This window comes from Thermobia domestica, chromosome 9, assembly GCF_964235325.1.
Source record: "Thermobia domestica chromosome 9, izTheDome1.hap1.1, whole genome shotgun sequence".
Taxonomy (NCBI): Eukaryota; Metazoa; Arthropoda; class Insecta; order Zygentoma; family Lepismatidae; genus Thermobia; species Thermobia domestica.
The window spans coordinates 167873037-167893614 of NC_137462.1; the positions used below are offsets into that span (position 1 = coordinate 167873037).

Here is a 20578-nt window from a genome sequence, read left to right on the forward strand (position 1 = left end):
ACCTAACAAAATGGTCCCATACGGCTTCCTTCCTTCCTCCACCCTTTCTTCCTACAATTTTATAGGATAATGTGCTCGCCGAGGGACGTCACTCCTTATATACATGATGGGCTAAATGGCCTTAGATGCCGAAAGCCCAGAAATCTAATTCCAAATCCTAATCCTAACATCTCGAAACCGTATTGAGAGACGTGTTATTTAGTACGGTGTATGGTCAGTAGTGGATTGTCTATGTTGTTAAAAACTTTTTTTTTCTAACGGAGAAACGTTTGTTTTCGAGGAAGCATTTATAACAGAACTTTATGTGAGATTAGAAGAAACCTGTTCTGTCATGAAGGAGTAACAATAATATGTTGTTGTTTTAATCATAAAACATTTCATTTCCCTAATAAATTATGGTAATAAATTATGAATCATATGCATAGCATTCCTGTAATTTTGTTAGCAAATTGCGATGCAATACCGCTTTGTATATATAGTTGCTGTATTGTTTGTATATATAGTTGCTGTATTCACATACACTTTTCCCTTCAGATAGCCCCACAGGAAGATGATGTCAATCCAGTAACGGTAACTAGTGATCAATATCGAAACATGATCAGTGGCGGACTTAACTATAGCGCCGCCCCTAGGCACAATTCGGCCGGCCGCCCCTTTGTATCTCGCGAATATAAGAAACGTCTCAATGTAATAGGTGATTTTTAATTTTCCGTCATTGGCACACTTTTATTCAAACCTTTGCCCAAGAAAGGGATAGTGAAATAAATTGTTTTGAATGTTTGTTAATACGTTTTGAGAAGAAAAAACATATTTTGGTATTTACACGAGAGTGAATATAAATAATCGCTGGACGCAATACCGTTCTTGGTAAAGTTCGATTAAAATTTGCTTAGTCTATATTATGGACTACATTTTAGTTTTCTGCCAAGAAAACGTTGAAATGTCGCTGATTTCTCTTTCCCAGCACGAAATTCGACTTTACGATATTTTCTGAATAATAAGGCCCTTGTACTGACTTGTTAGATAAATGTTAGAAGATTAGGTTAGTTAAGGTGTTGTCAATGATTGAGGGTGTATTGTAACAATATGGCCGTTGTACTTACGTAAATGCTAAAATTGATACAAAAGATGCAAAATACCATCGCCTACATCATAAGAATGTTTGATTTCGTATTACTAAAGAGAAACTAGTATTATCTTAACGTTTATGTGTCTTAAAATTCTGGTCCTACTCTACTATTCAAAGGCCATACTTTGACCCTACTCCTGTAATTAAAAAATTGTTTAATTTATTATAATTTTCCTACACTTCACGCCCCTATTATTTTCCGAACATATATGTTTCAAGGATATAAAATCGTAAAATAATCGCAAAATACATATTAGAACTTTATTGAGCTTTCGGCAAACTCATAGCAGACTACAACTACTAGGCAGTAAAACCATAGGACTTCCTACGTCACAAAATGCGACGTTGACTTATTCACTTCGTCGAACTATAGGAACTATATAGAATTGCATTCTATAGCCTATTATATTAAAGACTGGCGCGGAATATTTCATTAATCAATTAAAAAAATAAACTCTCCCAATAAAATTAAATTGAGGGTCACATTGGATTCATTTTAATTCATTTTAATTCATTCATTTAATTCATTGGATTCATTTTAAATTGAGGGGATTCATTTTAATCCTTTCAGACCCAATGTCCATTCAAAATTGTTGTTGTTTTTGAGTTATTTCTTATTTCTATATATTTTTTTTAATGCTCTAGTTGAGAACATTTGGTACCTTAGTAGTATAACTAGGTTGCACTATTAATTTTTATAACTTCTCATCTGACGATTTGCGTTTTGGTTCTCTGATACAAATGTTTCTTTTATCATAAAAAATATTAAATCTAAAAGGGTTAAAGATAATGACGTTCACGCCTTTAGTCTAAAAGGATTATGGTATGAGAAATAAATTTTTAAGTGAGAGTCTACATTTTCTTTTAAAACTCCGTGCTTTAGGAAGGTTAATCGATGACTGTTATCAAACGTAAACGGAAATCTACTTTCATTCTACAATATATAATGGAAAATGTTTTGATCGTCGACAATAGAGTACCGTATTATCCGATTTTCCCGTAGATTTTGCACTTACAAGCATCGTAGATCCTGGGCAATTCATAGTAAAGCAATAAAACTCTAACCATTTGTTTTTCTTTTATTCTTTTTTGTTTTGTTTTTTAAGTTTCATAAAGATTGTTTTCTAGGAAGATAACGTCAAGTAAATTTACCACTATTTATTTCTGTAAATATTCCGCCAATAATCTTGCTCTATCATCATAAGGTCAAAAATTCTATTATAGAATAATTTAAAATATTATTTATATTCTCTATTATTATTTTAATACTTCGGTTATATCAGTGATCAGTTCATACTTTCTAAAAGAACATTTTGCCACACACTGCACATCAGATAATCAGCACCATCCTAGTTTAAAATGTTACGATTTCTGGAATTCGATTACGTCAAAAAACGTAATATCCTTCTTTCAAATAGACCCCATAACAGTTAATTGTTAGTTTCAGAATCTGAGATATCACACTCTGCAACAACTAAAATTCTTAACATATAATAACAATAATAATAATTTGTAAAGAGGACCACAATATATATGGGATATCAATAACCACCATTAAAATCAATTTTACTCATTTGCAAGAAACGGAATTTAAATATTGGTTTCTGTTAGAGTTATCGTGCGGAGTAACGGACAAACTAACGTACTAACAACACAATTTTATAAGTTTCACTGTCTGATTCTAATAAATAGATAATGAATCGGGCAGTCAACATGCACTGCAACTTGATAGGTTGGTAGATTAAAATGAAGGCCCACTATATTAATATGTTAAAAATGTATTTGATATCTATTGTTTATATGCTCTATCAAATATCAGTTTATCCTTTTCATACCTATAAATAGTGTAATATATATATCTTGTCTAAGAGACTTTGGAGATCAAAATTGAGAATGCATTTATTATGATTTGAATATAACATTATGTGATCACATATGCACCATTCTTTTTCGATGACCTGCCATTTTTCTGGCAACACTGTAATCCAGTCGTTATAGAACTGCTGTGGCTTCTGTTCAAGAAATTGTGGCACGTGGTTTTCACATAACCCTTTTGAAACTATATGTACACCATTCGGGAGTTTTCTAGAGAACAAAACAAATGATAGTCTGACGGCACCAGGTCCTAGCTATACGATGAATGCATTTAAATTCACAGGCAAGTTCTCTCAATTTCTGATGGATCATAACAGATGTATGCGGTCTGATGTGCTCCGAAGATTCAACTTGTTAGAGAACCTGATATAAAAGCAAAAGTCCCTAAAATGTGCTTAAAAATTCTCTAAAAGTATACTTGAACGTGTAAAAGAATGTCTTCATAATATGCTTTTGAATTCAGAAATATAAATATGTATAGTTAAGATCGATTCGGTACTCTTTTGTACTACTATTTTGAATCATGGAAGGAATTAGAAGTTTATACATTTGAAAAAAAAATCATATTGTCCAGTTTACTCAATGGAATGTTAGCACAAGTGCCTCACCAAATCTTTGAGAAACAATGATTTGATGTACCACACTGCCCAACAAGTTGCATTGTTCTTCGTTCGCACGTAGTTTAAGCCCATATTTATCTCCCCTTACACAAACATGCTGTTCCACAGTTAATTTTCTTTTAGTTCCAACTGACGTATCACTCACTTTACACCAGAGAATAGAGCTATTCGTGGTAAAACTTTCCCCCACCAAATTCAGAAATAAAACTGAGTTGAAAATGAACTTTTTTACGATTTTTGCAACAACAAACCTGTACAATGTATAAAAGTTCCTGCCTCAGCCGTTAATCTAGCTCAGGATGACTAATGTATCTATACAGTTGAAGCAGAAGGGAGAGATATGTCCTAACCCGTCCCAAGCTATAAGTTTCAACAATTCTTAAAAGAAAAAAATCATACTAACACATACAGTGTATGAATGAATATCACTTTTAATTGTGGACACACACAACACAGGAATTAATGATTTTAGTTATTCATGTAATGAATTTAAACACCCGTTTCTTACACAAAAGATTTTAACATTTTAAAAAGCTCTAAGATTACTCTTGTTAGATTTAGAGTAATATAAGTTTCTTTCTTCACAGTGGCGTAGGGAAGGGGGGGACCGGAGGGGCCGCCCCCCCCCCAAAGAGGTCCGACAATGTACTTTGGTACTTTGATGTTTGCAATGTTTTATATATTTTTATGTTTATATATTTTTTGTTTGTAATTTTTTTATATGTACCTATAACAGCACTTGCCCTCCCCCCCCAACACACATCCTGGCTACGCTACTGTTTCCTCATAAATCAGACATATTAAAATCTACTTCTAAATTACATACATACAGTATATGACAATCAAAACTCGATCCAAAAATCAAACATAACGATAGAAAAAGGAAGAAAGGAAAAATACAACTTAACAGCAATGGTTTACAGATTTTGTACTAAACAATTTCTTTTAAGCCTTGGTCCGAGGACCAGAGTTCAAAAGCGCCCACCTTTCCACAACAACAATAACTAGGAATAAATATTTATTACGCTGTTATTACGCAGCGCAACAAAAAGAATTACGCTGTTATCCCTGAGGTAACTTAGTCTAACAATCATTAATAAAGGATCATAAAAATACTAAAAAGCCGCTTTTGAATGGAATAGGAGTGAGGAATCGTTTAAAAATTAAATCAAGTGTATTTCTTATAAAGAAGATGTTAACTGGCAACAGCTACTGTGGCTCAAATCTCCATACTGTTCGAGAGTACGTTTGTCTATGAAACTTATTCAACTTGTGAAACGTGAAGACAATATTACATATGTTTCGAAAATTCAACTTTATTTTTATTACGAGTATTAATATTTTATGCAAATATAAGTCAGTGGAGTGTAAGTTAATTGAAGTATTTTTATATTGATCTGATCTCTGAGATTTAATGGAGCCCATCTCTACCTAAAATTGAGGTGACCCCACCCCTCATTCTCAGGGTAACAGACTGGGCCAGTCCGCGTCTAATGCTGACGAATATTTATTTTGAATTTCAGATATTTAAACTTACGCAGTTACACTACTTAAAAACATAGGTTGTTTTATAGGTTTCATATACCAAGTCGTAAATTTAGATTGTAGCTTAGTAGGTAATTACCTATTGCTCTTCCTAATTTTTGTGCATATTAATGCTTTTCATTCTAATTATTGAACTTTATTTTTCAGGGGAATAAAGTGAGTATGTTGGTTATTCTACCATTGAAAAAGACAACAATAAAGGACGTTGAATTGCGATTAAAAGAAAGAAGCATTCACTCACTAACCAAAAATCTTCAGAAAAAGACAGTAGAAGTTTCACTACCGAAATTCAAACTCGAGAAAACAATTAACCTTAATGGACCACTGAAGGAGGTAGGCTTGCAAATAAATTAAGAAAAAGTAAGAGCTAAAACGTAGGTCTTGGGATCTCTAGTAGTAGTTTTATTTTGTAAGTATTCCAAATGTAAATTACGCAATTGCGGGAAAGATTCGTCCTTCATTGGACATTTAAGCAAGTCTTCAATCTTCATTATTTTTTTTTTAAAAAAAAGACGAAAATTTCACTAAATCCACACCACATATTTAATGGGCCTTAACTCGGGAACTGTAAGGCTGCACTCCATAACATTTCACAGACTTGTATACCAGATCAAATCTTACAGCCTTAGCAAGTTTAATACGGATAGAATGAGTAGGGTTGAACTCATACGATTTTCAATTTTTCAGGAAAAGTCCATGAAGAACGAACTTAAAGCGAGTTTATTCACTACTACATTATATAACTCATTCTTATTACTTCTAATTAAGTTCATTTTCTTATAATATTCCTTTTGATTAAACAAACTGTCATTATATTTCTTAAATGCCTAATACTTATTTAAACATTCTTCTTAATATCTTTCACTTATTTTTACAATATCCTTCCTTATCAAATTAGCTCTTAAAGCAGAGATCATTCAAACCAACCTGCGGCGCTTTTATATTATATATTTTTGATCTTAAAACAACTAATTCTTCTAATATTGTTCCTATTAATTCGTCTTTCCTTTTATCGAGAACCTTGTTATTACTCTTTGCTGTATTGTACTTCTTTTTGTTATAATTATTTGTATCAAAATAATTAATAAAGATTTTAATAACTTTGTACAAATCTTTCGTTTGAATTTAATAAATATAATTATCAGTATCTGAATAACACACTTCTATTTTATCTCCATACTTAGGACTCAACACATTATAATGGAAGTAGTACATGAAATATTTTGATAAGTCTAATATACTCATTCCTACATATATTTGTTTGTTAGAAGTTAATGTAGTCTTGTTATTTCTCATGGGTTTTCTGTATAAATAATTGTGTTTCTAAAATTCGGTTTAGCAATGAACTTCTTCAATCTTAAAGGGTCACTTTCTATTAATACGGTTTACACATTTTTCTAATGTCTTCCGATATTTTTTATAACACTGAGTTGATCATTAACTCGAAAAGTCTGTTTCAAAATCATTTTACATTTTTTTTTTCTCATCTGAGTTTATATCAATATAATTTATTAACCAATCAGATTGTTTGATCTGTATTACTCGATGGATTTTCTTTACTTTTAATCTGAGTGATATGTATTGTTTCAAGTTCCGATAGTAAATCACATATTACTCTTTATCATATACTCGTAGATCAGAATTTTCTGAGCTTAGTGGATACATGTCTTGAGGAGCTAATGAATAGTATTAATGATGGTCAGGTAATTCTGTTGAACATTCAAGATTAACATTTAGTATATAACCCATTCCACCATCAAAGCAATTAAAGAAAATGTTAAACAAAACCAGAGAGTGCTATATTGAAAATTAATGGTATGGATATTTCTGATCATGTGTTAAGGTCACTTAATAAAAAAGATGAATTATCTGAAGATTCTATGAAAAATAAGATGATAAGAATAACTTTGACTAACTATTGAATTACTAAATATTTATAAGATGATTTTATAAGAGATGATGATGATGACATACTTGATTTCTATGCTTTATTAAATAGCCAAGAAGGGACCGCGATGGCTCAGTGGTAGAGCGTTCACCTCAGGTGCTAGGGGTCTCGGGTTCAAACCCTGCTCCCGCCAAGTGAACTTTGTGGTGGACAAACACCGTGTGCGTGGGATTTCTCGGGGTTCTCCCGTTTCCTCCCACTTTCTTCATTCCACCATTTCATTCATTACTCATTATCACCGTCTCCTTTAGCCTAACCGGCATAACCGTGGGACGTAAAACTCAAAATTTCATTTCATTTTAAATAGCCAAGAGTTGTCAGAAGATATAAGATAATACGCTGGCAAAATACATTATTCTGTAACAGTTGAATATTGTGAAAATAAATATGAGAAATAATCTACAACATTCTTGACTGAATTTAGACAAAGGTCCTATGGAGGTGAATACAAATGTGGACATACCAAGAGCTTCTCCTATGTATAAGAAAGATTCGTAACTTAATTTTGGGTAGGGCGTAAAAGTTGATTTTATAAATTATTCTATAAAATTGAAATTGTGAAAGATTTGTTATAAAGTGTATATATGAACATTTTCTATATAATAAATAAGAGGTGTTATTAATAATAATGTTAAGAAAGATATGAAAAATGAAATAATCCGAATGATGAAAGTAAAAAACAATATGATGAATAACATAAATAAATATACTGTAATAGAATAAATAAGCAATGTAAATAAAAGGTGATATTATTCCCAACTAAGAAACGCTGAACTAATTACGAAACTTCAAAAACATAATGAACGATACAAACTTAAATAAAAGAACTAAAACCTTAATGTATGTCATTTTAACCCGGCAACGGTCAACACGTGAGTGCAGCGCTCACTCTGGCATATGTTTTCGTTTCAAATCCGCCCTAGTGGGGTCACAGACTTGAGGCGCCGTCTAGCTGTCTCTTGGTATGTCTTGTGTATAAGAATGAAGTGTAACCTTTTCATTCTCTTCCATTGGAGTAGCACTGGCCTTACAAAAGTGACAATGCGTAATTTGTGAGCGCCACGCTCACCTGTCGACCGACGGCGTGAGTGATTTTTCTGAGAGCATTGACAATAACAAGGAACAGATTCAGCTATGGCTTGCTAAATAAAAGAAACAAACTGTACGATATGCTGCCTCTGAAGTGCCAATCTGTAGGAAACACACTGTCAGCATCTGCTAGAAGTATAATGGGTGACATGAAGACAGTGATGAGACATGGAAAAGAACTGTGTCTTATTGAAATACCTACTATAGTACCAAGAGACATAAGTAGTGTGTTTACACTAAGATATTTGTATCTTTAATTTCATTAAACATTTTCCAACTCAAAATATGTACAGTATGAACATAAGAAGAGCATATACTGAAAACTCGCTATAATTATTTAAATATTTTTTTAAGAAAATGTAATTCTTATGTGATAATGATAATTAACTAATTGTATTGTTCATGGGATAACAGAAATTGATTTCATAAAAACTTTGACAATAAAAATAGATATAATTTATAATAAGAAATGATTTTGTATAAACGCATTATAATTTTATTTGCGATAATAATAATAATAATAATAATAATAATAATAATAATAATAATAATAATAAATCACAAAATGTCAACATATAGAAATGTGTTCAAAATAAATCCCATGTAAAGTCATAAACAGCCATAGAAACGATTATATTGTAAGTGAGCGCCGCGCTAACCTGTCGACCGCTCGCGTCACAAATCAACACTCGACCGTTCCCGGGTTAAAGATGTACTTGAAGAACAAAACTAGAAAGACCTGAAATATTACCAATAAAAATATAATCAATCTCGCATTTATTAGAAACATTTGCGAAACCTACTGATTCTATTTCTTCATTGTCTAACCATTTAAATCTTCATATAGTAAGTATTGACTCATAATTTATCCATATTGGTTATCAAATTCAAATACATTAGGAACGACTATTATTCACTCTTAGAATCTTTCATATGCATATTATTTACCTTAACATCTCTTAGAATAGTAACTGTTATCACCTCTTATACCTTTCTCAATTGTTGATACTATATTATAATCATTCAACAGTTCTATATTTGTCATAAAAGTGTGGTGTATGAACTGTTTCTTCTGTTCTTGGTTTTGATGATCAAAACTAAAAGTCATAAATCTAAAAGAAAGTTTATGAATTTTAATTTGATGGTTCCAACTCTTTTTACTGACTATGATATATCGATCTCCATTATTTGGTATTATATATATTATCTCTTTATCACATTCAAGTTCCTTTATAAAGAAGTGAGATTCATATTATGTCAAGTTTATATTATGACTGGTAAAAACTTTTAAATAACAGTTATTACGAAGAGGAGCTACAAACTCATCTGGTATTGATCATAATGTTTAACATTTTGATTATTTTCAGGATATTCTTTATTACAATAAGAACAACACAACACACAGGTTTATTAAATTGTTTCTTTTGAGGTGATTCATTATTTTCTTTGCATATAGTTGATATTGCTTTGACTTCTTTCTTTAATAATCATATGCATTTCTTTCTAGCATCTATATACACAGTAGGATTTATTTTAGTACGCACTTTGGAATATAATAACATAATCCAGATGGTTTGTATCGTTGATATACTTTTTGTATGGTTCATCGTTTGAGTAATATTCATTACAACCTTATGTAACAAAAAATCAAAATCAGCACATCTTACATATAGCATTTTGATTATATTTTGATGATTTTTAAATTGAACATATGAGTCTCCTTGAGATTTTAATTATCTTCCGTTTCATTCGATGAACAAGCTTGTTCAAATTTATCTAATGTATCTTGTGAGTAAGAACGACAAGCATATAGCCCAATTACAAATACGTTTTACGCTTCCCACTTAATTAAATGAGAAAAAATCAGTCTATTCAAGCTTTTAATCCATTCTCTTTTGTTTTGTGTGTAATATAATGTGTTCTTTCTCGTATAAACATTCATTAACAAATTTATAAATCTTCTTTCAATTTTTGGAAACTCGTTTATTATCACAGGAAAATTCATATATTTTAGTTTTGAATATAAGTATAATAGTTTCTCATCATTTGCTGATATTCATCCGGAATGAGATTTAACTGGATATAAAACTCAAAATATTAAATATTAGAAATATTTTTCATTTTTGTTTTGTAGATTGGTAAAGCTTTTGTTTTAAATTGTTAGAGATAGCTCTATATATATGATAATTCTGTTTTGGTACACATTTATTAGTTGATACTAAGAATTTTATATTCATAAGAACCCATCCTTTAGCTTGGAATTCACCTATTTTTATTTTGCTGTTATTTATGAATTTATTTAAGTTTGTTTATTCAAGTACTTCTGCATTATGTGTGGAAAAGTAGAAATCTCAAACTTTTCTACGTATTTTTCTTATATTTACTGTACAACTAAGCGTTATATTTACCTTTAGACCATTGTGCTTTTTAGACTCATTTGTGTTCTGTTTATTATCGCTTTGTATGCTGGTTTTATAAAATCTTCTAGAGGATCAGATAAATGAACTTTAAGTCTTGATATGTGGTTTTTATTGTAAATCTAGATGTTTCTACTTTTGATTTAAATGCTATTTCTTGAGGTCGTACTTTTATTATTGGTAACATTTCAGGTCATATCGTTCATTATATTTTTCAAGTTTTGTACTTAGTTTAGCCTTTCTTAGTTGGGAATAACCTCTTATAATCTTTCCTTTACATAGCTTTTTTTATTCTATTACAGCATGTTTACTTATGTTACTCATCATCTGGTTTTTCACTTCGATCAATTCATATTATTTCACTTTTCATATCTTTCTTAACATTATTATTAATAACACTTCTTATTTATTATATAGAAAATATTCATATATACACTTTATAACAAATCTTTCAGAATATCAATTTTATAGAACAATTTATTAAATTGACTTACGTCCTACCCGAAACAAGTTACGTATCTTTCTTATACATAGGAGAAGTTCTTGGTATTTCTACATTTGCGTTCACCTCCAAAGGACCTTTGTCTAAATTCAGTCAAGAATGTTGTAGATTATTTCTCATATTTATTTTCACAATATTCAACTGTTACAAAACAATGTATTTCGCCAGTGTATTATCTTATAATATCTTCTGACAACACTTGGCTATTTATAAAGCATAGAAATTAAATCTGTCATCAACATCATCTCTTATAAAATCGTCTTATAAATATTTGGTAATTCAATATTTAGACAAAGTTATTCTTATGTTCTTATCTTTTCATAGAATCTTCAAATAATTCACCTTTTTTAGTTAGTGACGTTAACACATGATCAGAAAGATCCATACCATTAAATTCTAATATAACACACTCCAGTTTTGTTTAACATTTTCTTTAATTGCTTTGATAAATAAATGATCTATCATTTAAGTATATACTAAAGCTCATCTTGTCGCCACAGTTTAAATTGGCACATACGTTGTCAAACACAGATTTAAATCTAAGTATTGTTTCAATGTTCACAATCACCTCTTATTAAATTGAGAAAAATACCATTTTATTTTTCAATTAAATTTTATCACTTTTAATCATAAAAGCTTATATATCTGTATAGATTTTTTTTACAATTTTATGTTTTCAGTTGAATGTTCATTATTTTTAACGTAAAATCACATACATTTATTTGTTATGTAGAATGTTTTACAATATTTTAGAATGTTTTATTTTTTCAATTCAGTTATTATATCTAAGTATCTACCTCATCGTAACCATTATTATCATTCTCAGACACATCCTGCCTTATAGTTTTATTTGTTTTCTTTTAACGCCATTTCTTTTTCTTTTAACACTATTTGTTTCTCTATTAATGCCACTACTAGTTTAAGATCTTCATAAATTAGTTTAAGTTAATCAGGTATTAAATCGTAATCAATTACCATTAATTTTTGTATTTCTATTTTCATATTACATTATGCATTAAAAAAGCAAGCTAAGAAGTTGAATCAGACCTTATAGAAAACATTCTTCGTGCGCATATTATTGACTTGTCAATTGTGATATTAAAATCCCTGTCTGATGAACAATGTTCTTCAATGTGTTGTGACTAATATTGTGATGAATATGAATTCAAATACATCACATAAGATCACATGCGAAAATATAAGCATAAGGTTGATTGGAAAATAGTGGATTCATGGAAAGATTTTCAGATTTTATTAGGGAATTCCCAGACAAGGTTGATTGGAAAAAGTTTTGTGAGTGGCCACTATTATCAGAATATTCTGTTAGAGAATTTGCAGATAAAATTGATTGGAATGAAGTATCCTTAAACCACAACATGTCTGAAGATTTTATTAATGTATTTATAGATAAACTTAATTTTGAAAACTTATGAAAGCAAACTTTCAGAAAATGTTATACGAAAGTAATGTGTCGAACTCTATCATATTCTTTTATGGCAGAATTGAAAGATAGAGCTTATTGATATATATATTTCACAATGCCATGGACTTTCTGTAGAATGTATATATCTATTTGTAGAACATTTAGATTGGAGGAGTATAATAAGATATCATAATAATCTAGATTTTTAGTACTATATTCAATATACTGTATTATATGGAGTAACTGCAGAAAATTTGTTAAATTTTTAACTAAGCGCTTTTATACAAGTCTGTTTTGCAATAACTCAATTTTGTGTTTTAATTTTTCACTCTTATGTTTTAACTCTATAACTTCAAGCTTGTATTTAAAACTCATAATCTGGCACTCATGATTATGTTTAAGTCTGGCAGTTCCTGTTTTAACTTTTCCTTTTGAATAATTCTGATACAACCACTATACTTGTTAAATAAGTGCTCAAAGAAATTAGAAATTAATTTTAACTGCGTTTTTTAACACTACAATATCATTATGTGTTCTATGAGTAATCTTAAGTTCCATATCATAAAAGTATTAAGACAGTTTTGTTTCTGGTTCTCACATGTGAGTCCGATCAATGTAAACAAATTCTTCTAATGCTATACCTAAGCCTTTAAAGATTGTTAGGTGTCGAATGGTTTGCTGCTCTAGATTGTAGTTCTGGCGTAAGTAAATACTGTATCTTTATCATCGTAATCTTCAGCATTCACTATGTCTTTCAGGTTCTTAACAGTGACGAATTCAAATAGATAAGCGCATGGTGTGCTTCTCGATGACACTTAAAAGCTGTCTTAATGTTCGAAGGATTGTCTTCTCTCTTTCTTATTTTAATTACATTTTCTTTCTCTAAAGTCTTTCCAGCCTTAGAACAAAGGAGATGTAAACAAAGCGAAATGTATTACTCCGCGGCTCCCACGTGCTTCGGCAGCGAGAGACGTGAACAGCAAGATCTTCTGCTAGCTTATTGTTGTCGCATAATTTCCAAAGTGTAAGGCTCTGTTGGTTGGTATATAATTAACGCACTAACACTGACTACTGTTATGTTGGAAATACTGTACATATTTTCTTAAATCGTTATATAAACGAGGTTGCCTCTGTTTCTGATGTTCTCTTTTGTGTTTTATGTCCTAGGACAGGTGAGGTTGAAATAAAGCTACATTTGTTGTTAAATATTATATATATTGCGTTTATTATCACAAAATACAGGATAAGTTCGGATATTTTCATTTGAAATTATCATTTTAGTAGGGATTATATTGCGGTAGGATATTAGTACAGTGAGACCAGCAACCAATCACTGGTCATCGATCCACTGGTAGTCAGTTGGGTTTGTTTACATCCACTTTTTTCTAAGGCTGGAAAGAGATTAGGTTAATGGTCGTCTCTTGCAATTTCTTATTGTCATCATTGTATTCTTTGAAAAAGTGTGAATTGGCAATATCAGATAAAATACTATTAACATTATCAAATAAAAATTAAAATATTGGTAGTAAAGCATTCAAGAGAAATTTGCTACAACGTAACTTAGGAAATTCTATTTGTAAAGACATTGTTCACAACTCAAACTTTGTATATATATATATATATACACGTCTGAATTGAGGATGCAATTTGTGACGGAGGTGTCGATAATTTTATTTTTCAGGGTTGGAAACATTATATGTACGCTCAAGTCTTCGTATCCGAAACTAATAATTGGCACACATATTATTGGTTTCCTAAAGGCCTCATTTGAGAAGATAAATATTCAAATATTTTGAATAGGATGAGGATTTTTATAAAGTATTCATAGTCTGAGTAACAATCGTTAAAAAGTAAAGCGTATACTTGACCAAATTTCTGATTATAAGTATTGATTCTTCGTACCGTATAATAATTTTGAGCGTATCATCTCCGTTAGTTTGTAGGTCATAACCAAGAGATGTCCAATGAAATATTTTCCTTTATTTCATTTTAGTTGGGAGTTGTGGCTATGTTTTCAAACGAAGCAGATTTATCAGGAATGGCTGAAGGTAGTGAGTTATATGTGTCACAAGTGCTACAGAAGGCCTCTATTGAAGTTAATGAAATGGGAAGCGAAGGAGGAGCTGCCACAAGTAAGTAAAATAAATTATGAGTTCATTGTCCTTTTAGATATTCTTCATGTTTCAGAGGAACGTTCCAATTCTCATACATCAGAGAGCGATTAGGATTACCAAATATTTTTACTCGCGTTTTGGGAGATCATACTTTTGTTTCTCATCTTATGACCATTCTCTGACAAGTTACTTAACTCCTAACAATTAATGTTACGTTAACTATCGTATTTTAAGTAGATTATATTTTATTCTGTTATCACTATATGGACCACTACTAAGGCATCCATTAAAACTCAATCTACAGCTATCCTCGGTTACTCCTATGATACATTAATAATCATCATGATCTCAGTAGTTGTAACTACTAATAGTGGTCGCATTCATTTATTTGTTTTAAAAATTAACATGCCTACTAGATCAAATGTTCAAGATTTGTTTTATCATACGTTCAGTGGACGATTTCTTAGGAAGGAAAAAATCAGAAAACTTTTTCGACGTTTGTTTGATAACACTGAAAAACACTCTGAGAAACAAGATAATCTGTTTTAGCAAAATTCTAGCCAACCAGGCCTCCGTACCTTATTTATTCACATGGTAGGATTGCATAAAAATATCCAAGATCTACTAAAAGTTGAATTAATGCCATTGGCGACAAGAATAAATATCTTTGAAAGTTATATTAGATTTTCATTTACAGTATTTACTCCTCTTTCATTTGTCATTAAAATGCGCAACCTGCTTACTACAGTATGACGAAAACTAGCATTTCAGGGGAGGGAAGTCACGGAGACTCAGTGGTAGAGCGCTTACCTTCAGTGGTAGGAGTGCTTTGTTCGATCCAAGACCAAAATTTTGTGGTGGACACATCATGCCCGTGGTTTTGTCGCGGTTCTCCCGTTTCCTCCCACAGGCTCATTCCACCATTTCTGTCATTAATTCATTGATCATCCGTCTCCTTTAGCGTAAAGGACATACGTGGGTTGTAGAGTTAGAAATTTCATTTCGCATTTCAGTACATTATTCAATGTTACCCATATCTTTACAAGGAATTTAAATATTCTAACTGATCGGTCTTTTACTTCTAATATTTGAAGCGACTGCAAAAGGATCACGCATTTCATATTTCAAAGCATGGTAAATCAGAAATGATATGAGGAGGAATCATTTGTGCAGGTATTAAGCTCTAGGTGGTATGAAAATTCGGAAATTCAACATCGTTTATCATTTAATGACAATTAGTTTTATAAATATGTAACTAGAGATGAAAATATATAGCAAAAGCTGAAAAGATTGCAAAAATGACATATTATTATTGTATATACATGAATGTAGTGATTACAGCACTTCTCAATGACGTTAAGTAGCTTGTATTATCAACTATGAAGCAATGAAGCACGGAAAAGGTGTTGTGCCTTGTTGTTATCGTTGTCATGACTTCTCCAAGATAAGAATTTTCGCCACTTTAGGGGAACTGGGAATTCCTATCTTGCTTAAAATGGTGATGAGAAAATTTCTGTACTAAATTATTAACCATCAGCACTACGAAATTGTGAAATCATAATGTGAAACTATAAGTATTCGTTTCGTTGTCGTTATGAAATATTGCACACATACTGTAGTTAAATAGCCCAAATAAATAGCGTAACCCTTTAGGGAACTAACCTCCATGCTGGCAATAATTAAAAAAATAATAATTGTATTATATTTCAACCTACATAAACAACGTAAAACTTTCTTTAAGTAGCCAGAAGAAACATAGTACAAATCACAGTTTAAGATTAGGGTATGTAGGGTAGGGTTTAGATTTCTGGGCTTTCGGCAGCTAAGGCCATTTAGCCCGTCACAGTTTGAGGGATGACGTCCCTCGGCGAGCGCACATTCCGGGGAAAGGGAAGGAAGAAAGGATTGGGGAAGGAAGGAAGCGGCCTGGGACCTATAAGTCAGGAACCACCCCGGCATTTGCCTGGGGTGAATGAGGAAAACCCAGGAAAACCTCATTCAGGGTGGCTGGCCTGAAAGAGCTTTTACACTTTTTCGACCGAGTGACCCCACCGGGAAAGTTTAAGATTAGTTACAGTTGGAGGGACCAATTACAGTTGGACGTATTAGTAAAGGTCTTACCTGCATATTAGAAGCTCTTGGGCTTCTCTTAACCATCTTACATTATTAGAAGCTCTTGGCTGCAATTGAATTCGTTCAAGGATAAACGTGCACAAGCGAGTAAGCTCCACCAAATTTCCAAGTTCCTTTATATAAATAAAATGGTAAGAAAATAATTTTTCATTATAACTTTTGCCAAAATTATTCTATTTTGATGCAGCATGGTGTGTGTGTGTGTTCTTTAGTACTTTCCCATAATTCTCCCTTTTTCAGAGTTACAGTCTGTCAAATATGAATAGATGAATTTATCTCCCTATTCTATGCCATTTAATGATATTTCACACGATAATATTCGTAAAAAAAAATCTTGGATTTTGAAAAAAATATGGCACATATTTCCCTTGAGCAAGCACGTAGCCAGGGGAGTCTGGGGTCCGTATCCCCCCCTTCGAAAGATTAAGGAAGGATAAAAGGAAATGAAATGAGAAAAAGAAGAATCGGCGTTAAAAATTAAAAAAAAAAAAACTACAGAAAGCTTTTGGTTACTCTTTCTTATGAGAAGATTTGTATTCTTACAATACATGGTGGCAAGGTAAGTGGGATAATCTGGAAGAGTCAGGGAATTTGAAATTTCCGGAAGTTAACGCAATTCTTAGAATTTCTAGTCAGGGAGATTTCAAGCTTCTGAAAGCATAATGCCTTTTGTACAACAGCGTGGACATTTTTGATCATAATTTTTCGTCATCGCATCCTTGCAGTATCAAACATGTTATTTCAAAAACGATTTTCCACTACTCCTTTAACCTGTCATTTGGAACAGACAGTAGTTGAAGGAATAATAATAATAAAAAAAAAAATATGTAAAAAGAAAGTTTTGTTAAAATTTGATTCAACAGAGAAAGAAACGCAGAGATTGTAAAATATTTTACAAGAGATTATTGAGTTTGTACACTCATGTCCAAAATTATTGTCGCATGTCTATAAATATGTTGTTATAGGAGTATAATTTGATAACGAATTCGCCCGGTATTTCTCATAATGTTAGTGTATAATCGGCAGACATGTAAGTGACAAATTTTGTCAAAAGAGCAGTAAATAAGAACAATAAAACAAAAATAAAATCAATTTATCAACATTTCGGTTTACTCACTCTAATTTTCGTATTTATAATTCTTTTCCTATGAAATTTACCACAAATAGGGTCTATACATTTCCCGATTATACACGTGATATCAGTATTAAAAGTATCCTTCAAAATCATTATCAAATTATATTCTTACAAGAAGACAGTCATAGATATGCGACAATCATTTTGGACATGAGTGTACTTTTTATAATAGTGAATATGTACTTTTTATAATAGTGGAGGTCGTAATGAAAGGAAATTTTTTATATTTGAATGAAGAGAGGAAGAACGTAAATATTGTAAAATCATTTTCAATACGTTTTTTTATTATTTTACTCGAGATTTCTTCGTAGTTGATTATTAAAATACTTACCAACATATCCTCATTTTATTGTCCTAACAAACCAATATATGTTGACAGTAAAGTAATTTAGATTGATTGGGCCTTCAGTGTTTCATGTCACGTCCCCCCCCCCCCGTTACGAAATCCTGCCTATACGAACCAGTATATGTTCCAGTAAAATAGTTTAGAATGATCAAGCCCCTGGTGTGATGACCACAGTATTTCATGTCACGGACCCCCCCCCCCCTCTTCACGAAATCTTGGCTACGTGCCTGCCTTGAGGCTTACCAATGATTCCCACGGTATGAAGTTTAAATCAGTGGAGAATAAAGCGATGGGTTTTCCTCTCGAAATCAAAAAAAAAAAAAAAAAAAAAAGATAACTTTTGTAAATAATACGTTCAATTCCTTTTTAATATAGCAAATATTTTTCTGAGGCTTCCCAATTATACCCACTGTTTGGATTTTAAATCATCCAAGCGTGAGAGAGTCTTTTTAATCCCCACACAATCTAGGAAATATTATGTATGTTCCTCGATAGCTTTATGAAGAAAAATATTCAATTTTGATAAGATAGAGTGTAGATGTTTTATGAGACTTTCTTCCAATCTCTACTGTTTGGAGTTAAAATTAATCAATAATGGAAGAGTGAACTTACTCTTCGTTGGTATTTTAAAAATAAGTTTCGCGAAATCTGCGTAAAATTTTGATTTTTTTTATAAAACAATGAAGTTGGTAAAAATACAGAAAGTTAGAAATATCACTGCTCTAACGTACGGTAAAACTGTATGTATTATGTATTTACAATAACTGTGTACACTTTTGAATATTTGTTTCACTTATGTTTCAGTATTGCCAGGTACAGCTAGGTAATAATATGATAATTACTATCTTTTTCTAAAGAACTTTTTTTTTTTTTTAAAAAATCTGTACAATTTAATACATATATATTTTTTTTGAATCTGTGACTCCTTGTACAGGAATATTTGATAACTTACTATTTTCAGTAATTTCAAAGTAAGCTCCATGCTGATAAATCCACGAACAACAATAATCAGCCACATGGCACTGTGCGACAGATGGTTAACTCATCGGCTTCCAAGTCGTATTTATGGCTTTGTGTACCGGGGTTTCTCATCATTCCCATTGGCTAATTTCGTATCCTCATTTCGTACCCTCATTGAGTAAATAATGAAATAAAATTCAAATTTATGTACAGTATTATCAAGCTTTTATATTTTTCAAGGAACCAGAACAAAAAAAAAAAAAAAATGTTCTAAGTCAGGATAAAATGTAAATTTTGTGAAATGGTGAAGAGCTTGAAAATATTGTATCTTGCTTATGTTCGATAACTTCTATCTGGAAAAATGTTGAATGAAGTAATACAGAATGTTGGCTAGATGTAATATGTATTTTTCACCTGTTATAAATTTACCTCTTCTTCATAATTAATCGTTAAGCATTAAGTGTTGTTATTATCGTATCGTTACTTGTAATGATATTCAGGCAGTGGCCAGACGGTAGGTCTACACACCCAGAACAACGGAACTACTAGTAGAAAGTAAGTATCCTTTTCGGTCGCTAAATGCAGTGGGATTCAATGGGTAGCTCACGCAGATCATGAGTATCACCGCACATTTTCTTAAGGAGAACCAGTCTTAGCAATGATTAATTTCGTTATCGTTTTCGGTTCTGTTATTTTTGTGATGCTCTTGGTTTAAGCTAGAGATAGACTTAACATAACGTAAATGGCATCATAAACGTAAATATGAGGATATTAATACATTATGAATATAGGAAAAATGAAGAAGACTTAAAAAAATTTTGTAAAAGGTGAGAAAGTGTTAAATATGGAAATGCGAAGGTAGGGTTATCATATATTTTGCTGCAAAAGATTCAATAAATTGAATAATACTTATAGGCAATGTTTTTGTTTCAGGTGAGGTAATTATGCTGCGGTCCATGCCTCCACCAACACCTGTATTTTTGGCCAATCATCCCTTCATTTTTATAATTTATGAAAAAACAGAAAATAATATTTTATTTTTAGGAAAGTTTGCGAGATAGTAAATAAACTCGAATATCATAATGAGTGTATTATTTTGTACAAATAAAGACCACTTAACAAAAGAATTTCAAAACTTTATGTATTATTATTTATTTTCCTATGCATGCGTGTACGTATATACCAGTGGTGCCCTTCCCCCTCATGACCATGACGCACCCCCCCTCAATTGCCTATCCGTAGGTGTTCTTCCATGAAAAAAAAATCTTTTCGATTAATTTTTACACCCTCTCAAACATATTTATATAGATTTTTAACCCCCCAAATATTTCAATGACGCAGT

General features: G+C 31.4%; 1 protein-coding gene across 2 annotated transcripts in view; it reads left to right on the forward strand.

Annotated features, from left to right (window-relative positions):
* LOC145695190 (leukocyte elastase inhibitor-like) overlaps positions 1–20360 on the forward strand; it is a 135418-nt gene extending 115058 nt beyond the window's left edge. For both annotated transcript variants that reach the window (XM_081772159.1, XM_081772161.1), the window contains exons 6-8: positions 5317–5502; positions 14542–14680; positions 20170–20360. In XM_081772159.1, coding sequence (XP_081628285.1) covers positions 5317–5502; positions 14542–14680; positions 20170–20297 — 453 coding nt within the window. In that variant the 3' untranslated portion in view covers positions 20298–20360. The remainder of the gene's footprint in view (positions 1–5316; positions 5503–14541; positions 14681–20169) is intronic.
* The last annotated feature ends 218 nt before the right edge of the window (positions 20361–20578 follow it).